This window comes from Lissotriton helveticus, chromosome 7 (genome assembly GCF_964261635.1).
Source record: "Lissotriton helveticus chromosome 7, aLisHel1.1, whole genome shotgun sequence".
Lineage (NCBI taxonomy): Eukaryota > Metazoa > Chordata > Amphibia > Caudata > Salamandridae > Lissotriton > Lissotriton helveticus.
Window position 1 is genome coordinate 1,561,725,365 of NC_136068.1, and position 19,102 is coordinate 1,561,744,466.

The 19,102-nt window shown below is 44.2% G+C and overlaps 1 protein-coding gene across 1 annotated transcript in view; it reads right to left on the reverse strand.

Annotated features, from left to right (window-relative positions):
* Window positions 1–546: 546 nt before the first annotated feature.
* MBOAT7 (membrane bound acylglycerophosphatidylinositol O-acyltransferase MBOAT7) overlaps window positions 547–19,102 on the reverse strand; it is a 131,987-nt gene continuing 113,431 nt past the window's right edge. The window contains exon 8 of the mRNA XM_078655056.1: window positions 547–2,346. Within this exon, the coding sequence (XP_078511182.1) occupies window positions 1,956–2,346 (391 nt within the window). The 3' untranslated portion in view covers window positions 547–1,955. The remainder of the gene's footprint in view (window positions 2,347–19,102) is intronic.

Genomic DNA, 19,102 nt, shown 5'->3' on the forward strand with positions numbered 1-19,102 from the left:
TGATACTAAAATCTCAACAGTGCACCTGGCAAGCACAGAGGGCGCACAATGTTTTGCTCTCCGGTTTTAGGCCCACAAATGTGCTCTGTATATGGAGGCATGAAGAGGGCACGTGCTTTTTCTTCTTTGGAATCCACCAATGGGCTTCGGTCCTTCACAGTTCTACCGTATCCAACAATGGTCAGCTTACCAGTGGAATGGATGCAGAACATTAGAGCATTGACCAGACTGGACCGTGTTTAGTCGATACCTGAATAAAGCAAGCATACAGGAAAAAAAGATGATTGACCAGCATGCAGGTGCCTCTCGTGAAGCAGTAGGAAATGGGATGGAGTCATGATACAAGCGAAACAATGTCGCAGGCACTAACTAGCCAGTTAGCAAACCAGCAGCATTACAATTGGATAATAGAGTGTTAGGTGCGCGCAGGTGGTGTCTCCTATAGGAATGAGGGATGAGTCAGATATGAGTCAAAGAAAAAGACACCAGAAACACCACGTAGATTACCACTTTCCAAGTCACAATGAACACATCACAGCTGCAAAGTTTACCTGTCTTAATTTTTCAAACTGCAAGTCGTACATTTTATTTGGGTAAAAAAATGCTTCTTGTTTTTTTTACAATTTGGTATGAAAAGTAAAAATTGTTCATGATAACAACTCAATCGACTGTTCTCGTCCTTGGTCCCGCTCTCCACCTGTATATATTGCACTAATGCATTCTGGCCCCTTTTTCCAACAGGGCTGTAATGTTTCTGAATAGCACGGCTGAGCAGACATTTCCTACATACAGTAAAGTGATGGGATAAACTTTAAAGTCTTTCAGAGTTCCGTTTTCAAGTAAACAAATAAAAACAATTCAAATACATTGGACAAGGTATGCACTCCCTTAGACATGTTGATTTTAGTAATACTGCTGCTTTTAAGGGCGGTGAACTCCAGACCCTAAAAGTCAGTTCCTTTTGAAAGAAAATACTTCTGCGAGCTATCGCGAATTTAAGACACTTCCTGTGCACGCACTCACACCCATTAAGATGGCTGCCCACTTGCTTGGCTGCATGTTGAGGAGTTCCTGGGTGTACTGTCTGCACTATGTGTGGTGACCTTGGATTGAGTTTGGAGGAATGAAGAAATTGTAGCGCACTAGTATCATATTTCACAACACACACACCTGTCCAGACTGAAGGGTCTGCCTGTACTTCACGGAACAGCCCCAAGACAGAGCTGTAGAATAGCTGTCGCAACAGACAAGACCCATAATACCACTGGGAGCTAACTCAAGAAGGTGTGCAGCAGTTTACTTCCTGGTTTCTAAAAAAAGCCTGTTAAACGAAACATAGCTTTTATATGGTCTTTAGTCTGGAATATCTATCCAGGTGTACCATGCATGCTAGCAATAGTAGCATCCCTTTCTCATTACAAGTGCAATGCTCTAAGCAGTAAAACCAAGATTGGCTGAAGGTTTCACATTTAATATGGGGCAACTGCGAAGCTATGAAGGAAGACAGATGAATCCTCTATTTTAAGTATAATGAAATGGGTCTGGGTTGCGCCAGAGGGTGAAGCCAGAACACTTCCTTAAAGGCCAGCAGGGATTGACATCGTCTGTCACAGACTGTGCCTTTTAAAGGTCAGTGGGGTTGGAGTAGAGTTGGCCTCATGTGAGATTACATAAAATCAGCTCTGCTCTAACTCGGTTTTAGACACGCACAGAATATTTACAAATTTCCCATCAGTTGACCTGACCTCTTGATAAGGTTAAGCCAGTTACTCCCAACCGGCATAAATAATTTTCCTTTACCCTTCGGCAGGAGAGGGTAATGCGCTTCACACACTGATACGTATAAATCTGCATGGGTTAGGCTTGGCACACTAGGGTTGTTGGGCCTGAAGGGAGTATTGAGCATAGCTGTACATTCCTAACTAGCCATGTTTCTCTATCGCTCTCACTGAAAGTTACCCTTGGAGGGACTTTTCAGGCTTGTCCCTGCCTGACTCTTCATGGCTCCGCCGTGGACTGCGTGGGGAGGTGGCAGCCAGGATCCGACCGGTCACCAGTAGTGCCAAAGCTAGCAGGTGGACTGAAAAGTAGATGGAGTGCCAATAACGCATGGTGTCAGAATAAGTGAGCAGCACAAAACCCATGCACATGTAGTCGTACGACCGCATCTTCAGGAACCAATGGACCCAATCGAATGCAAGCTTTCCAGAGTCTGACAGACGGTGCCGCAGCCCAGCCTCCATGGCGCCTTCAGCAGCTAGGCAGAGAGGGATGGTCAGGAAGCTCAGGTAGTAGCCGGGATGGATGCCGTGCCAGTAAGCACTGATCAGCATGGTCCAGGCACTCCTGCAATGGAAGGAAGGACGCACAAAGTCAGAGACTGTAAATTAAAATACTGGGAAAGCCTCAAGAAATGGAGTATACCCCTAGCCTGCTTGGAGAGTCTTAGTAAATGTAGCATGTCCAAGCCAGAGAAGCTGGTCTTAACATTTATTGAAAAGTGAAGTCGGGATCACATACAAACAATAATTAAAATGTAAGAAAAGCAAACAGGAATTCCAATTCCCGCAATTATTCATAAACACAGTAATTTGAATCAAAATTAAAGCATGCGTCCAAACAAAAATAGAAGCATCAAGAAGCAAACAAGCAAAAAACAGATAACACATGTGAGAAACTGAAATCAGCGGATAGGCAGAGGTGGCTCCTCAACTAAGGTGGAAGAGGATCGCCCACTGCTCTGTGAGCAGTTTAAAAAGGGAAACTAAAATGATAATAACCAATGTAATTATCATTTTAGTTTTCTTTTCCTGCTTAGGTGCGGGGCTGGGCAGGTCAGAGCAGGGGCCAGGGGTAGAAGAGGTGAGCACACTCTAAAGTGCGCATGACGGTTTGGCCAGCCTTCTTGGCTCAGCCAAACAGTCATGCGCACTTTTCATGTTCTCCACTGCCTGTAATGCACAGCCTGGGTGGAGAGCATGCAGTCTCTCAGTCCCTCTCCAAGTACCGAATGACGGTGCTCAGACCAATCACAATACCGCTGTAAGGCAGCATTGTGATTGGTTAGGCGTCTGGGAGCCTGTGTGCTTACTAGTTCCTGCTTCCTGCTGTCGATGGAGTAGCCAAAGTAGATCAAGAGAAGGGGGCCGGCCGGCCAGCAGGTAAGTGTTTTTGTTTTTTTCCTTCATTTCTTTAGTGCCCACTCAAGCATAAGCCACTGTTTCTCTAATCAAGAAGTGCCTCGGGAGCACTAAAAGCAGGCTTGAATGGTCCACTGTACAACCTAGTAACTTTGTTAACGGGGCCCATGTTCTAAAGTGAGTGGTGCACACCATGTCCCCAAGATGTTTCTGTCAATCAATTTTGTCTGTATAGTGCGAGAATGCTGGCTTTTGGCTACTTCAGAGCACATTTAAGGTACGGTCAGTATGGAGAACTCTTGGGGCGTCTCCAATAGTATGTAACATTTCAGTGGCACATCATTCTAATGTGAGAGTTTTGAGACAGCTGAAATGCCTAAAATAAGTGCCTGCAAAAGCTGTTCAGAGGACACTGAAGTAGTACAGCTGTGCCTAACACAGAGGTTTGGTATCTGTATTAGAAACAAGGATTGCTTTTCATTTAGTATAAAAAAGCATTCCTCAACCATGCTTGATGACTGAGCAACATTTTGCCATTCGTTAGTGCGCTACAGTGCTTAGCTTTTTTAGCTCTGGCTAAAATAGCTTTAGGTGTTGAATGCCTTTATAATTTCTTTAAAATATACAGATTTAGCCAGAGGAGTAGTTCGCACCTGCCACATGCCAGAAGCTGTTTCTGATGGATTATTTTAATTCCAGATTCCTCAATTGTTGTATATCCCTTGGTGACAAACTGGATCCTGTTATTTTTCGTATCTCTTTAGTGCCAGTAGGGGAAGACATGCTCTGTCTGAGCACCAGAGACAATGCCTTGGTGATGTCACTGGAGCTATCAAGCTCCCACCCCAGCACACTAATGTCTGTTACTTTTTTTTTGCACCCTTCGACGTCAATCTCCTTCATTTTTCAGTACCTTCATCTTTTCTTAAAGTACTACAAAAAGTGAAGTGCTTGAGGATGGCTCCCTCTAATGAGTCAAGGTAAAGGCCCATTTAGAACTGTAACAAACAAATCTCCATTTCAGACACACATGCAGCGGGTTTGGGGTGTTTGGGGTCAACCCACGACTCAAACCTGTACGATATGTGCGGCTTCATGTACCCCAGAGCCATTAAGGAGCACATAGCCAAGCTTTTCATGGTCTTGCCCCGCAATGAGCCTTTGACTCCTCGCCATTCATGTTCTGGGTCTAGATATCAATCCAAGCCATCTCCTTCACTGACACCATCAAAGGTCTCAATTGTTATCAAAAGGCAAGTAACCCTGATGTTTTCTACCCACTGTGGAGTCCCCTTCTTAGTCCGAACTGGTGGAGATTTTTCCCCTTAGGACCCGAAGCGTGCCCCTTAGTCCTATCCTGCTCTTCATTCACCGGCACCAGTCATGGCTCCACCTCTGGCCAATCCAGAATTCCCAGAACAGGGGGCTTCTCCAGTTTTCTTTTTACATGCCATGATGGAAATATTTGCATAAGAGTCAATCCTCTCTGGCACACTTGCGGGCCCCACTGGAATTGTTGGACTCCATTCAAATCCTACTGACTTGTCCTTCGCCGGTGGCTTATGTCTCAGATAGAACCCCTGCGCGTTCTGGAAACATCCTGGCCTTGAGGCCTTTGACAGATGACCTCACCCCAGTGCGGTCTCATGAGCCACCAATGCCAATTCTGGCACCACCAGTCCAGCAGTGGTTTTACCCAAAATACTGGGGGCCCCTCCCCTGCAGAATGTGATGAGCCCCCCTTGCCCCCGCAGAATGTGATAAACCACCCCCACCCCCCGAAGTTGCACATATCTCAGATATTCATTGGCCATGGGCTGAATGAGGGTCCCTGAATGGTTGTTGCTCTTTGAAGAGTTGAGAGGGGGCGGGGGGCGACATACACCACAAGATCTGCAGGGGCCTGTGTTTCTCCCCCTGGTGCCAGCATCACCAGCACCTCCTTTGGGGCCGCTGGTGTTAAAATCTTAAACTATCCTGCAAAGATCGAGTAGGAAAGCCCAGAGGATAGTGGACTAAGAAAGATAAAGGGAGGGGTAGCAGGGATATTCCTGCTAGTGTTACTGGCACACAATATTTGAGCTATTTGGCTTGAATGATATTATATTGACCATATTCAGAAGCCTGATGCCATTAAACATGACTCAGAAGATAGCAGTGAAGCAGACAACTGGCTCCCATCATCTGACATAGCAGATAATTTAGCTCTATAGCTTGCTAGTGGTTTAGCCATTTCTCACAATGTAGATATGAACTGTCCCTTAGAGCGGGAACCCAATGAGATAGTTTCATCTTGAGCAGTCCTGAGTAAGGCTGCAAACATGGCCGGCTTTAGGGTGGTGCGACTGCACGGGCGCCAAGCTTGGGGAGGCACCAATTGTGCTCCTAAATCAGCACTGTTCACAGCAGCCAAAAGCTGGCAGTGGGCACCGTTGTCCTTCTTTTATTTCCATGATGTGAGTGAGCAGCGTTAGGAAGTGCATTAAAGGCCAGTTTGGTCACAACTGGAAGCCAGCTCTTAAATAGCAATATAGAAATTAAAATTTTACTTGGAGCAGTGTTTAAAAGCAATATAAAAAGTAACATTTAACTTAGTAAAGTGTTTTAGAATTGCTGCATGCTGTAAAAGGTTTAACGTGTGAATTAAAGCCAAATTGAACAGGAAGATTGCAATTGCATACGTGAAGGAAAATGTTACTTAGCCAGTATGCACCTGTTTGAGGCATGTGAGCTGTAGATCACATGCTGTGCATAGACTATAAAGCAGTTATCTCCCAAAGTGGTGGCTAACCTGTAGCTGTTGCAGTTGTCTGAAATAGTGTACGTAAAACTGCTTGGCCCACACTAGCTTGCAGTCTTGCTAACACATCTACACAATAGTGTTTTGTGAATGTGTGAGGTATAGACCATGATGCAGCTTTGCAAATATCAGCTATGGGTACATTTCCTGAGAAAGCCATAAAAGCCCCTAGTTTGCGTGTGGAGTGCGCTTTAGGGGGGCCTTGTTAGTGTTCTTTTCGTTTTTGCATAGCATATTTAAATGCACTCGACTATCCACCTTGCAATGTCTGATTTTGATATAGGATTGCCTTTATGTGGTGGAGCATAAGCGACAAACAGTTGTTTTGTCTTGCAGAAAGGTTTCGTCCTTTCTATATAGTAAAGAATTGCTCTTTTCACATCTAAAGTGTGTAACACATGTTCTACCACAGAATCCAGTTGAGGGAAAAACACAGGCACCTAAACAGATTGGTTGATATGAAAGGCAGAAATGACCTTTGGTAGAAATATAGGGGTTGTCTGAAGAACCACTTTGTTTTGGTGTATTTGTAAGAATGGTTCTCCTATGGTTAGTGCCTGAAGCTCTCCCACTCTTCTTAGAGATGTGATAGCTATGAGGAAAGCTACCTTCCAAGTGAGAAATTGTATTTCACATCCATGCAATGGCTCAAAGGGTGGACCCATTAGCCTGGTGAGGACAATGTGGAGATTCCACACAGGATCAGGTGGAAGTTCTTGGAGGAATGATTCTTTTAAGCCCCTCCATAAATGATTTAATGACAGGTACTCTAAAAAGAGACAGATGTCTGTTCTGGAGATATGCAGCTATTGCAGCAAGATGTTAATGTAGGGAAGAGTACGCTAAATTGGAACACTGCAGATATAGTAAATAGCAAATTATGTTTTGACCTGAAGCGTCCAGTGGATCTATTTGATTGCTATTGCGGTATATCACAAATGGCTTTCACTTTGCTGCATAGCATGCCCCTGTGGTAGGATGTCTAGCCTCTTTGATAATATTTATGCTGTCTGGAGAAAGATTAAGGTAGCCAAACTCGAAGATTTGAGGTGTCAGATCGCAAGATTGAGATGGCTGGGATCGGAATGTCTTATCTCTCCATGGCTCTGAGGGAGACGATTGGGAGTGAGGTGTAGTTTTTGGTGAGCAACTACTGAAAGCTCCAACAGGGTTGTGAACCAGGGTTGTCGGGGTCATGTGGGAGCAACTAGGATGAATGTCAGGTACACCTGTCTGAGCGTAGGGAAATATCCCTGACCAATTCCTCCATTGTGCATTGCCCTTGGACAATGGGTGTGGATGTCTGGATGCAAAGCTTGGGTATTTTGTGTTTAGGTTTGTGGCGAACAGATCTATGTCCGGAACACCCCCCATTTGAAAGAATGGGAGGAGAACTTGAGGGTGGAGTTCCCATTCATGGATCTGTTTTCTTTAACGACTGAGCAGATCTGCAATCCAATTGTTTACTCCTGGTAGGTGTTCTGCAAGAAGAAACGTGTTGTGACGTATTGCCCATCTCCAGATGGTCTGTGCTAGTTGTGACATCTGGAGAGTGTGTGCCCTCCTGTTTTTATATGTAGTACATTGCTTTCATGTGGTCTGCACGGATCAGGACAGCTTTGTCTACTAGATGAACTTGAAATGCTTTGAGCGCTAGAAAAATCGTTAGCAGCTCTAGATGATGTATGTAAAGCTGCTTTTGCTGCATGCTCCACATGCCCTGAATTGTATGCGTCTGTAGATGAGCTCCCCAACCAGTGAGCAATGCGCCTGCTGTTAGCACTATCTGAGGAACCGGGTCTATGAAGGGCCTCCCTCTTGAAAGGTTTTATGTATTCCACCACTGCAGAGAGCAATGGGTGCGGCCGTCCAACAACACTAGATCTGATAAAAGACCCTGAGCCTGGTTCCACTGACGTGCTAAGCACTCCTGAAGGGGGCGCATGGGAAGCATTGCAGACACCATCATCCCTAGTAACTGCATGAACACTCGAGCTGGCAAGGAGTGTTGTGGCCGAAACTGGCAGAGTAGAGTCTGCATGTTGCGGATTCTGGTCGGATTGGGGGTAGGCCAAAGCTTTTTGTGTGTCTATTGTGACTCCCAGATATGCCTGTGTGTTAAGTTGGCTGTAGATGGGACTTGGACAGGTTCACTGTGAATCCAAGATCATGGAGCAACTGCACTGTTTTGTGAGTGTGACGGAGACAGCTTTGTTGCGAACTGGCTTTCATGAGCCAGTCATCCAGATATGTGAAGACGTGAATGTGTGGTCTTCGGAGATGACCTGACACTACTGCCAAGCACTTGGTGAAAACTCTGGGTGCAGTAGTTACTCTGAATGGGAGCACCTTGAACTGATCGTGCTGGCCCGCTACTATGGGAAACACCCATTACAGCGAATGTATCGCATCGCGCTGCCATCGCAACGCGACTATTACATCGCGGCCGTCATCACAACGCTTGTTATACAGACGCATGGCACTACATCGCAATAACATTTACATCGCTAGCGATGCCAAGGGGTGTTAGAGAAGGGGTGTAAACACTGGATTAGCTGCGCAGAGGTTAATATTTAAGCGAAACAAGAGCTTAAATAAACATAAGCGTTCATAGCTTTCATATACAGTGACTAGCAAGAGGCGCACGTGATAATATTTCATAATCCCTGTATGAGAATCACTAATCTTTCATAAACAGTGGCAACAGCTTCAGCGCAGATGGTAATATTCAATACACAGTGTATTAACACCCCTCAATGCCAGGAAGAGCATGTGGTCTGACGGATAGCTCTGCCGACTTTGGTGCTATCAAACAAGGTTCGAGCCTCCTATGAACCCCTCATATCAAGTCATTACAGCGCACAATTTCATATTTAATAAACAGTGACTATGTCCTTTTATGTATTTATAATTTCATTACAGCGCAGAAGTTAATATTTAATCAGCAGTGGCTACATTTTTCTTAATATTTTGTAATCTTTCATAAACAGTGGCTAGCAACAGCGCGCACATGATAATATTTAATAATCACTGTATTAGTAATCACTAATCTTTCATAACCAGTGGCTATTAACAGTGGCTAGTGTATTAACAGCGACTGTATTAACAGCGACAACAACAGCGCGCACATGTTAATATTTTATAATTACTGTATGAGGAATATTTCATAAACAGTGGCTATACAGCGCACATGATAATATTTGGATATACAGCGCACATTATAATATTTGGCTATTCAGCGCACATGATAATATTTGTCTATATGCGCACATGATGATATTTAATAAACACTGGATTAACATCGACAACAAGAGCGCGCACATGATATTTAATAAAATAAACATGCACATGATAATATTTAATAAACAGTGTATTAACAGCGCAGAGGTTAATACTTAATCAGCATAGGGGTTACAGCGCAGATGATAATATTTAATAAATAGTGTATTAACACCGCCTCAATGACAGGAAGAGGATGTGGTGTGACTGATAGCTCTGTCGACTTTGGTGCTATCAAACAAGGTTCGAGCCTCATATCAAGTCATTTACAGTGCACAATTTCATATTTAATAAACAGTGGCTATGTTCTTTTATGTATTTATTATTTCATTACAGCGCAGATGTTAATATTTACTAACCACTGTATTAACAGCGCACATGATCATATTTAATAAACACTGGATTAGCTGCACAGAGGTTAATATTTAATCAGCAGTGGCTATATATTTTTTAATTCATAAACAGTGGCTATTGATGCCAAGGTGTGTACCAATGTTTTTTGGGGGGTTACAGCGCAGATGATAAGATTTAATAAACAGTGTATTAACACCACCTCGATGACAGGAAGAGGATGTGGTCTGATGGATGGATCCATGATGGGTGGATGGATGGGAGGCTGGATGGGAGGCTGGATGGCGTGCTGGATGGATAGGTGGATGGGTGGATGGATAGGTGGATGGGTGGCCGGATGGTGCATGGGTGGGTGGGTGGGTGGATGGGTGGATAGATGCATGAATGAATGATGGGTGGATAGATGCATGAATGAATGATGGGTGGATGGATGAATGATGGGTGGATGGATGAATGATGGGTGGATGCATGAATGAATGAATGAATGATGGATGGATGGATGCATGATGGGTGGGTGGGTAGATGGATAGATGCATGATGGGTTGGCAGATGGATGGGTGGCTGGATGGTGGACTGTGTAAGTGGTGGGTGAGCAGTATCAGACTGCCTGTACAATGTCAGGGTGACTGTGCACAGTAAATGGTGGGTGAGTGTGCAGGGTGAGCGGTGTTTCAGAATAGGTGAAAGGTATGCAAGTGTTATGCAGCAGAATAAAATTTCATAATACGGAAAGATGACCTCTTTCAAGAAAATCTAATCAAAACAATGCACCATTTTTCCCTCCAACTCACCCTATCGAATTTCCAAGCTTATAAAATTGTGAAACGTGCACTTTATTAAAAGCAAAAAACTGGGAGGATTCTTTGCTTCTGTTTGGTGAATATTGAACCAGGTGCGAGACGTTCTCCTTTGTTGTTGTAGAACATCAATTATTTTCATTAATTTTGATATTTCAGGAAATCTTTTCTTTTGGGAAACAATATACAGTCTATCATATCTCTAACCAAGCTGAAACATCTGAGAAGATGTTCTCGATCATTCTACGGGTAGCGCGAAGGCAATAATTGTGAAGTGCACAATTATTTCTCAACACCAAAGATATGTAACAGGCCCCTTTACGGTAACTCGTACCCTGAGACTTAAGGCATAATCATCATATAACAGGCAAAGTGCCAGCTGCGGGGATGAGGAACGAACATACCGCTGAACTAGGTTAATAGAATCATTTATGCCGCCACACTCACGTTAGAATAGTAGCCTGACTTCTGCTTACGTGCAGTATTTAGTGTAAAAAAATGAAAATGTGAGGAAATAGAAATACAAGATTTAGCGTCGTGGGGAGGAAGGGAGGGGGCAATGGGGGCCAAGGGTTAGGGGCGGGTACATGTATTAGATTCTAATACATGTACATGCGTTGTGGTGACATGCGATGTAGGCGTCTACGATATTGCAGCCTTGCCAATAGGAATGCACGCATTCGCGTTGTAAAGGCGTGCGATATAACAGAGGGCAGAGTGTTGCCCTGTGCGATGTCTTAGCCGCGGTGTTAAATCCCGCGATGTGTTGGTGCGCGATGTAGCATCATACATCCGCTACTATAAACCTGAGTTATTTGTGGTGAGCAGGATGTATTGGGACATGGAAATAGGCATCCTTGAAGTCCATAGTGGACAGAAAGTCCCCTTGTTGAACGAGCGGGAGAACTTGGTGGAGAGTGACCATGTGGAAGTGGTCCGACTGAATGTATAGATTTAGTTCTCTGAGGTCTAGTATAGGCCTGAGAGAGCTGTCCTTTTTGGGAATTAAGAAGTACAGGGAGTATACCCCGGTCCTTTGATGTCTTAGTGGGACTGATTTTATCCCTTCTTTCTCCAACAAAGAGAACCTTTTTTGTTATTTTTTAGAAGGGTAAGAGGTTCCTGTGATAATGTGTGTGATCTTGGAAGAATGTTTGGGGGAGTGTCTGTAAGTTCCAGGCATTAACCATATTGGATACTTTGTAAAACTCATCTGTCTGAAGGGATGGTGCTCCAGACAGGGAAAAAATTGAGAGAGACGTCCCCCTACAGGAGTGGAATGATAGGGGGTAGCGGAAGGAAGTCACTGTTCGTTATTTACGGTGGAAGTGCCTGTGGAGTTGCCTCTGCCTCTTCCCTTACCTTTGTTTCCTTTTAAAACCTCCTCTAAAATAGCCTCTTGATAAGGGCGATTGGTTGTTGCCCTTGTAAGAGGAGGAGGGATTTTCTGCGGTAATATTTTTTGGAGCCACCTTGTAAAAGGAGTGCCAAAAGGAACCCCTACTCGTAGGTAACTGTAAAGCCCCCATGGACTTTGCGACCTCAGTGTCCTTTTCCATTTTTTCCAGCGAGGTGTCAACTGCTGGACCAAGGAGGTGTTCCTTATCAAAAGGCTGATTGAGAATGGAGGTCTACACCTCAGGTTTGAAACCTGAAATGCTCAACCATGCGTGTCTACGTAGCAGTACGCTGGTGTTTATTGTGCACTCTGATGAGTCTGCTGCATCGAATGCGCACTTGATGGAGGTATTGGTGACAAGTTTGGCCTCCTGGATGAGATCATTTACCTTAGATTTGTGCACATCAGGCAGAAATTACATAACATTTTCTAGCTCATCGTAATGAGCCCCATCATATCTGGCTAGCAAAGCCTGAGCATTAACAATGCGCCAGTGATTAGCTGCTTGTGAGGCTACCCTTTTGCCGGAGACATCAATTAACTTGGACTCTTTATCAGGAGGAGGGGCCTCACCTGTGGTCTGTGAGTTAGCTCTCTTGCGAGCATTAGAAACCACAAGAGAGTCTAGGGGCAGCTGACCCTCGATGTAGACTGGGTCAGAAGGTGCTGGCTTACATTTCTTTTCAATCCTGGGCATGATGATTCTTGCCCTTACAGGATCTTTAAAAACCTAATTTGCATGCTTAAGCATCCCTCATCCCTTTAAGCATTGGTAGGGTATGTGTACGTTAAGATCTCAAACAAGAAGTCCTTCTCTAAAGTCTCCTTATGTAGTTCCACGCCATGGTAATGGGCAGCCCTATTAAGAAACTCAATGTAGCCTACATTGTCGTCAGGTGGTAATGGCCTAGACGGATATAAGTCAGGGTCAGTATCTGTGTGTGGATCAGTATCATAATCCTCACATGTGCAAACATCTTGTGGCTTATCCTCATCTCCATCCCCATCCCCTTCATCCTGTGGGTCAGGTGATCGTGGTGGGGGTGAATTTGTGGGTGTGATGAGTAATTGAGGATTAGTAAGCGAAGGAGGTGGCACATAAGGTGGTAAAGGGTTTGTACCCACATTCCTTTTCTTCAGGGGCATGTGGTGCTCATCCTGTTGGACCAATTTCCTTTTTTCAGGCAATTTGGCATGAAAATGTCCAGTATCTGGGTGAATAACCAGTTCATTTTTTTTTCGGATCGGAAGGTGGAACATTGGACCGAGGTTCTTTTGTCGGAGTCTTTTTATCTTTACTTGCAGTTTTCGGCATCAAAATGTTCAGCTCCGAACTCTTCCGTACCGAAGATTTAGGCTTTGACAAAGATGGAACATGGACGAGGACGTGCTTGGATTTCGGCTCAGCGCCTGCATAGGGCTGACTCGAGCCAGAGCCGGAAGGCTTTTCTTGGTCTTTCAGTGAGGGCAGACAGAGGAAGGACCGGAGCCTTTTTTGTTTTTGGTTGTTGGGGCAAGGGGGTTTCTGTACTCACTGTACGCTAACCCGTTGTAACTTGCTCCTTTTCTGCCATGTCGGAGTTGGCCTCAGACACGGAGATATGTTCCTCTTCTACAGCTCGTTGAGGGTGTGTTTTTTCTCGGTTGGAATCATGGCCGAAGATGTCACATACGGAGCCGCCTTGGTGTTGCATCTTGTGTCGTCAAGCCCAACGGTCACAAAGCGTCTTCTTTGATCTAAACAAATACCATGTGTCGCAGTCTTTCTCGCCGTGTTATGGAGACAGAGATTGCACACTTCGTGCAGGTTCGTGCGCGGAAACTTGGAACGACACCCGGGACAGAGCTTGAATTGATCCGTTCCATGGACTGCTAGTGAGCCCAGAGCGGGTAGGCCCAACGGCCCACCACGAGTTTTCTGATCGAAGATATTTGATTGTAAACAATAGGCGGAGAATGAGAATTGCGATCAAAACGATACCGTCGAGCGTAGTGGATTGCATGTCAAAGGGAACCCGAGAAACGGTGCCGAACCGGAGCGCAGCAATTCACATCCGAACCAGATGGTGGAAATAAAACAATCTAACAATGGAGTCGATGCCCATGCGCACTATCACAGAAAGGTGGAATCACCTACCTCGTGACTGGAAAAGACTTCTTCGAACAAAAACAAAGTGCAATCATCCAGACCCAACACTGATAGCAGGCTATGCACAGCATGTGATCTACAGCTTACATGCCTCGAACATAACTTTTCTGTCTTGATGAATGACGTGTAAATGTGACATCATGCTTTGCCTCCCTTCCTTTCAAAAGCATTTCAATAAATGTGACCTTCCAAACGCCAATAAAAATGCGCTTCCTAAAGCTTATTTTTGCTAGCCTAAAGACAGGAAAATAAGCCTGCTGCAAAGAACTGTAGCATGCAGATTACTGAACTGTATTTAAGGTGGATAGTTCAGGAGGTCATTGCATCTGTCACAGAGATCCTATTGTTACTTGCAGTTCATAAATTACAAGCCTAATATAACATAGTGACCAATGAACTATCATTTAAGAGCTGCATGTTATAGGTCAGAATATGGTTTTACCCCAGTGCTTCATTATTCTAAGGTTGCTAAAAAGGGTTATTTTGGGTAGAAATATATTCTTATTAGTAAAGCCAACCATCAACCACTGTAGTACCTTTAAATCCGGACTCTGTGCTTCTTTAGACCAAACTATCTTAAAATATACTGCCTACTGGTATGGACGACATGCGATTCCTACGCAGTGTAATCCTCATTGCATTGTGCTATGTAACGTTTCCCATAGACTGATTTACAAGCACATGATTCATTGTCTCTATATAATGTGTGTGTGATGTAAAGTGCTCTGAAACACTGTACACTGGTATGAGTAATGCTAGCAAACAAATCAAATGTATCTGAGAGAGGGGCTATGGAAAGATGAAGGGCACTGTTGAAGGGAGGTGGTGAAGAAAATCATGAAGCAGGAGATCATTGAGTTGGGAGGTGGGGGCAAAAAAGACTGTTGTACCGGGCAACACCAGTGCTAAAGCCGGCCCTGCCCGCAGAGTGTTCTAGAGCTTCCCTTACCCACTGTCAAGGCAAAGTCAAATACCCTAACCATTGGTACACCAACCCTTGAGTTCCTAATGCCTTTAAATGAGGCCTTCACGGACACAGTAATAATTAATAATAATGATAATAACGGTAAGATTTGTAGAGCGCATAGCTACTTCATATGAAGTGTCCCAGCGCTAAGATCCTGACTCCCGTGAGAGAAGAATGCACTAAAAGCTGTAGAAATTGTCAACCAGACCTAAAAAAAACTGCTTTTAACTTCTTACTGAGAAGAGCTTCACAAGGAGCCTGACGGACTATAAGGGGCAAGAGAATTCCATATTTTGGGTGCCAGGTAGCTGAAGGAGCTGCCACCAATTCAGACTCTTTTGTCTTTAGGAACAGTGGCGAACTTGGTATCAGCAAATCTAGGATTCCTACATGGAACGAGAGGCTTGATCAAAGATCCGCAGATAGTGTTGTCCATTGTTGAATAAGGCCTTGTAGCAGTAGGCTTTAAATGCAATTCTCTGCCTCATCGGGAGCCAGTGCAACTTGCTAAGTGCAGCCCCGATAGAAGCACATTTTGGAAGATTCTGCAGCAATCGTGCCGCAGCATTCTGTATACCATGAAGTCTGCTCATTCGTGATTGAGACACAACTAGGTAGAGTGCATTACAGTAGTCCAGCCTGGTAATAATCACATCTTGGACTACTTTTTTTGAGCAGACCCTGGTGGAGCGTAATATATTTTCTTAACGGTTTTTAGTAGCCCAAAAGATTTCCCTTCAAGTGCAGTGATTTGGCTATCAAAAGAAAATTTATCATCGAACCAGATGCCCATATTTATGAAGTTAGGAATGGAAAATTACATGGGAAAAGCACACATCAGCCACTGCAGTAAATAATTTGATCCCAGGCATTCTAGACCAGATGCTGGGAATCCAGCTTTTTCGTACATTCATCTTTCTCCAGAAAACCTGATTCTACAGGACTCCACTGCAAGACAAAACCCTGGTTCTTTCTTGGTGGTCCCTACTGGACAGAGTCAAGGAAGCTCGAGGTAGTAAGAAAGAAGATCTTTCCTGCAGCCAGTTTGGCACTCCACTCTAAAATGCAGTATGTTTGTTGGGGAGGTGTAGCCCAGCTTGACGTAATATGTCACAATTATTGGTACCGAATTTACCAGATCACCAGGCGGACTACTTTGTGGAGGTTGTTTGTGATGGGAAGGATGCTTTCAGACAGGTTACTAGAGCTGGTCTGGATACTGGAGACTCAGTGATCAGAGCTGGGGGCTCTGATGTGGCCATTAGAAGGAATGCCTGGCTCATATCAACTGGCTTCTCCAGGGACGTACAAGCAGCGGATATGGACAAGCTGCTCGATGGAGCAAGACATTTTGGTGCCAAAGTGGATTCTGCTATTTAAGCAGTGGCCATTTCCTTTGACTATCAGTCTCTAACAAAAGACTACTGCCAATTCCAAACATTTTGAGGCTTCTTGAAGGGCTTCAATTTTCCTCAACGCCATCCCTTCAGCAACAGAACCAGCTTCTTAAGCAATACACAGGCAGTAGCAAAGGTAGGAGCAGTCAGACAACAATTCTTCTCCTCTTCCCCTTCACCACTTGTAAAGCTGCTTTAGCTTCCCCTGCCTGAAGAAGCATATGCAGCCTTTGGGAGCATGGGTGTTCTCCTTTCTACAGGCCTGGAGGGCCATAGCACTGGACCAATAGGTCATCCAGATTGTAGAATAAGGTATGCTGTTCTCGTGCAACACACTCCTAACCAGACTCATTCACTGCGGTTCTTTCAGACAGAAGCCAATCTTTGAATATTGCAAACTCTAGCTTCTGGTAGCATTGGTGTTAAATCAGCAGCCTAGGGTTGGTGTCTGGCTGTTTAACAATTAATTGCGCCTTTGTGATGTTTTAGTGCAACAGAGCCGTGAAGCAGTTTGGGGTTCCAGATCGGTATTGGAATCAAATCTCAGAATGGCGCCACTACAGAAGGTATCAGCACTGGCATGTAAAGAAATGGTGTACACCGTGGTGCTAGTGTACAAGTTAAACAGGCATTGGTACAAGCCCGGAAACACGTTTTGAGTAGTCAGTTAGGGGCTAACTCACCGGTGAAGTCTGAGTGTATGCCCTAAGGCAATCTAGAGGGGACTGAAATAGCCTGAAATATTTATGGTATGGCTTCTTTGCAAATGAAGTAACAACTTTGCCATGTGCCTACACTGCACAGCAAATGCAGGAACAAGGGCAAAGATGTCCTTGAGGAATTTGCTAATTGTGCACAGTTCGCTAATCACCCTTCCCCACAAGGACATTTTAGGAAAGAGCAATAGCAGTACTAAGATTCCTGCCCTCAAGAAGGGCCAATTGCAAAGACAATGACAGAGTAGCATGACTGCATTGTCACTATCGCTATATGCGTACCTGCCACTATGGCTACTAAAGGAGGCCCTGGAAGACCTGGAAGAGTGAGAACAGTCTATGACTAGACTCACCCTCATCGATAATAAGAACATAAACAGTGTTTTTTGGAAGGAGCAATAATAGACTGAGGCCAGTGGTTGACTTGGAGACAATCCTAAATAATTTCTTAGAACTGTTTGGTGACATGTGATTTGACATAGGTTAAACACATTTTAGAAGTACCGGAGGTGTTGTAATATGTTAGTTTAGTAGTAATTGTATAAAAGTGGAACAGTAGCCATTTCTTCAGAATCTTTTAAGTTGGTGGACGTCCACGTTTGCACTTCTTCATGTAAGAAGAACACCATTTGTTATTAGTAGATATCTCATATACACTCACTGTCTGGTTTAAGGGAAGAATTAGTTTGAGGTTATTAATAATGTCCTGATGATTGAAACGGACCGTTTGAGCAGTTTGGCCACAAAACATACTGTTTACATGTGGTGCGAGGAGCGGAACTGGATTATTAATATTACCAGTTACAGTGGTCTACAGTTTCCATCTTGTTTTAGGAATGTGTCGCTATTAGAGAGAGGTTGCATTGATACTTTAAGATTAAAAGGCACCACACTATAATCTATTCACTCTAAAGATGCAGGATCCTCTACCTGAACAGAATCTCAAGATGAACAAAATAGGATCTGGTAGGTTGTGTGTCAATATTCAGTAATTTAAGTTTGAAGATTGCTATATATCTCGAAAATTGAGTCCAGTTCCTCTAGGGAATTCATTTGGTACAAAAATATTGTTTTTCAAGAATATTAAAAGCTTGATTTGTTCAAAAGTTCTGATCATTTGATCATTTACAACAGGCAGAGAGGTCTGTCACAACATACACTGAGTTGAGTTTTGCAGGTAAACGTGCATTTTGAGTTGTCCAAGTAACTGTTGTATTGTAAATTATTTTAGAAGTGCAATTGTAATCTAGATCGTGGTTCGGTGCTGTTCAAGGTAGATACTCTGTTATTCTGTAGGTACTCTGTTATTCTGTAGAGTGCCTTCCAACTTTAGGCGCAACTACAGGTAAACTACAAACACTGCCGGATGGTGCAATCTTTTATTAAGTGTTAATGCATGCTGAGGCAGAGTACATATATAGGAGAGTTTTCGGCCTTTTGAGAGAAGTAAAATAAAACCCATTTGCTGGGACTGTCTGTATTAAGTAGACCACACCTTATTTAGAGAAACAAAATCCAGTTTGTAGAGCACCCAGTGACGGCTGGTATTTGAAGGCGGTGCGGCGGTGGAGGAGGGAAAGGAATTAAACTCAAAATACACACTTACTTGTCTTCTGCTGCCGCTGCCACCTGCCACTGCCTCCTCCTGTTCCTCCTTTCTACCCCCACTTCCAGGGCAGGTAGCAGAATGCACCCAGCTCCATGTCTCCAGATAGCCAATCACAACACTGCAGTCTTGTGATTGGTCTGAGTGCTGTGTATCCGCGCTCAGCCAGGAAACGGGAGGCTGGGCATGTTCTCCATGAAGGCTGTAATATAGCCTGCATGGAGAACATGCAAAGTGCACATGAATGTTTGGCCGGCCCCAGAGGTCCGGCCAAATATTCATGCGCACTTTAGGGAATGCAAACCACTCCTCCCCTCCCAGCAGCAGAGAAGACCAGCCCTGCCCTGTTTCACCAGCAAAGCTGCCACAACAATAGGAAAAAATTAAATGATAATAACTTAAAGCTATTATCATTTTATTTTTTCTTTAGTCACACTGCTTAAAAGCCTTAACTGAGGAGCCGCCACTTAGAGCACACCCTGCCTGCGGGGATAGTCTGAT